This window comes from Perkinsus marinus (assembly GCF_000006405.1).
Source record: "Perkinsus marinus ATCC 50983 genomic scaffold scf_1104296973076, whole genome shotgun sequence".
NCBI lineage: Eukaryota > Perkinsozoa > Perkinsida > Perkinsidae > Perkinsus > Perkinsus marinus.
In genome coordinates, this window is record NW_003201530.1 from 164,688 (window position 1) to 167,066 (window position 2,379).

General features: G+C 43.7%; 2 protein-coding genes across 2 annotated transcripts in view; one reads left to right on the top strand and one right to left on the bottom strand.

The window, feature by feature from the left end:
• Positions 1 to 281, bottom strand: part of Pmar_PMAR019753 (Regulator of ribonuclease activity A, putative) — a gene marked incomplete at both ends in the record, with an annotated part of 769 nt that extends 488 nt beyond the window's left edge. The window contains 2 exons of the mRNA XM_002766342.1: positions 63 to 152; positions 194 to 281. Of these exons, the coding sequence (XP_002766388.1) occupies positions 63 to 152; positions 194 to 281 (178 nt within the window). The remainder of the gene's footprint in view (positions 1 to 62; positions 153 to 193) is intronic.
• A 209-nt stretch (positions 282 to 490) lies between these two features.
• The window catches only part of Pmar_PMAR019754 (calmodulin, putative), a gene marked incomplete at both ends in the record, with an annotated part of 2,236 nt that continues 347 nt past the window's right edge, over positions 491 to 2,379 (top strand). Inside the window, 13 exons of the mRNA XM_002766343.1 lie at positions 491 to 643; positions 689 to 794; positions 842 to 994; positions 1,042 to 1,182; positions 1,230 to 1,297; positions 1,372 to 1,531; positions 1,577 to 1,674; positions 1,718 to 1,844; positions 1,898 to 1,934; positions 1,985 to 2,045; positions 2,092 to 2,191; positions 2,234 to 2,313; positions 2,358 to 2,379. The exon at positions 2,358 to 2,379 is cut by the window's right edge and continues 4 nt beyond it. Coding sequence (XP_002766389.1) covers positions 491 to 643; positions 689 to 794; positions 842 to 994; positions 1,042 to 1,182; positions 1,230 to 1,297; positions 1,372 to 1,531; positions 1,577 to 1,674; positions 1,718 to 1,844; positions 1,898 to 1,934; positions 1,985 to 2,045; positions 2,092 to 2,191; positions 2,234 to 2,313; positions 2,358 to 2,379 — 1,306 coding nt within the window. The remainder of the gene's footprint in view (positions 644 to 688; positions 795 to 841; positions 995 to 1,041; positions 1,183 to 1,229; positions 1,298 to 1,371; positions 1,532 to 1,576; positions 1,675 to 1,717; positions 1,845 to 1,897; positions 1,935 to 1,984; positions 2,046 to 2,091; positions 2,192 to 2,233; positions 2,314 to 2,357) is intronic.

Genomic DNA, 2,379 nt, shown 5'->3' on the forward strand with positions numbered 1-2,379 from the left:
CCAAAACTTCGCTCCGCTAGCAGACTAGGATGCTCCGGCGGTGGCGGCGCAGCTCCTAGTACTTACAGTCGTTATGTTCGAACCCTTTATAGAATACCTCGCCAACCTCACATCGAAGGACTCAGTATTTGGCCAGATTGTAAGTGGCGTGCCTGAGAGTCTCCGAACAGGTAATAGCAGCTACTAGCATTACTGCTGGAGACGGTTATCGGCATCTCAGTGATCGTAGTGTTGATGTTCCTACACATCATAGCCTTGAGTATATGGGCATTAGTATTCATTAAGGACTGGTAATAGTGATACTACTACTATCGCTCATCATCATCAATATTTAGCTTTATCAAAGCCCCAAAGCCACCGGTACTGAGTGATGCTGAGACTTTGCATCATAAGAAGACTAAGTAGACTGTCGTGTACTGTGACCGTTTTTCCTAGTGCATTGGTGGGGTAGTGTTGGAGTGTTTACAGTACAATCCACAGAGAGTAGTTCATGTCATCTTATCCTGGTCCTGACGATGAGGAGGAAGATACCGAGGTTGTCGACTTGGAAGATACAGATGAGGTCGATGAGGAAGGATACGTAGTCGACGTGGATGATGAAGAGGATAAGAGCTTCGAGGAAGAGTTACATTGCTCTGTTGAAGTAGGGTTGCTCGGCATTGTTGTAGTAGTAGAGTCTCCCTATTAGGGCCTTGGATGCTGGCATACCATCGATAATGAGCAAATATATCTAGCACCTGGTGATGCTTTCGAGTGTATCAGAGATCTACTACGGGCATTTAGAGAGGAAGTTGGTAATAATAAGACTATCATTAGCATGGAGAGAGGGTAGTGGTTGTAGGTGCATCTAGACGAGTACATCGGTTACTGGGTAAATGGGGTGTTGTGGAGAAGAAGTTGGTACCAATGCTTATCAGTCATAGAGATGATTTGGATGATAAATGCTTCCAAATACTCAGGCTGATGGTTATCCTTACTATGCCTGTCAATAGAGGTAACGTACTGTACTTCATACTACTACTGTTTTATATCTAGTTGTAGATACTCCAGAATTGGATACTCATCTACAGTATTTACAGGGTTACAAGGCAGCTATCGGTCTTAATGAGGATGTACTCACTATATTCATGACTATATTGGATCAGTGTATAGGGGTCAGTCTTACTCAAGGACAATATTCAAGTAGTGGTGAGTCGCTGTTGGGCACCATAGCATTGCTGTTCTATCAGGTAGTAGTAGTAGCACACAGGAGGTGGGGGATGCCACCAAACGGTTGAGAGCTCAGCAGCAAGAATTGGTAATAATGATGCAGTTGAACTATGATTGATAGGCAACGAATATGAATCATTTTGATTATATGTTTACGATTAGGTTTTTACATTGGTGCGTAACCTATTGGAAATACCGGATCCTAGACCAGGGGATCCTGGTTTTAGCCCAGCACATAGAGATCTACAGATGACTATGCTCCAGGAACTGTACGAGTCCGGCTTCTTAGACTTCGCTGTGCTAGTTATGGAAGATGCACTAAGTACTCTATCATCATCATTATCATAGTATATCAGCTACCATTTAGATGGCCCTACTCCGACTATAAACAGGAATAAACAGCTACTTTGGCTGTATTTTGAGATACTATATCATGCTTGTGCTAAGATACGTCCCGTTGACCTGGTAGCACTGGTCCCTAAGTAGAGTGTTGTACCTTGTACTGTAGATAACGGTCGATGCTCGATTCAAACCAGATCTATCTGCCCTTATCAATCGTAGTATCCTTACTTATGCAGCATCACTACCCATCCTGACTAGGCATAATAGATTCGGCAAAAGAGTCGCTGTTAATAGTAATAATAAGGCATTATGATGATAGCCCTTACGTTGCCTTTACTCATCTCAGTGCCCGATGATGGTCCCTCTTCTACTAAACAACTGATGTAGTAAAGCTACTACGTGTTGTCTATGTATGCTAGTGTGCCCCTCTCAGAGCTGGTAGACAACGACACTACCGTAATAAGCTGGTAGATGAAGCTCCTAACGTGTTCCAGGTAATAGCTATAGTACTCAAAGGTACCCATGTTGTCCCACCCTTAGGATCGAACCTTCACCGATGTTGATGTCGGATCGAAGGTACCAGTAGTTGTTGGAGATGCTCCTGCTGGTCTGCTACAAGAGGTTATCTCAGCAGATGGCGGTATGAGTATCTCTAGTCATGACGAGTGTATATGCTTTGTAGGTGTGTCTATGATAAATCTAGCAGTATGGGAGAAGTTCCTCAAGAGCTTCGCCTCCTTCATAGTGGACATGATAGACCGAGTAAGGCATCACTATCCCTCTACATGTGTCTACTAATGTGTTAGGTGTTTGCTGGCATTATGGCAG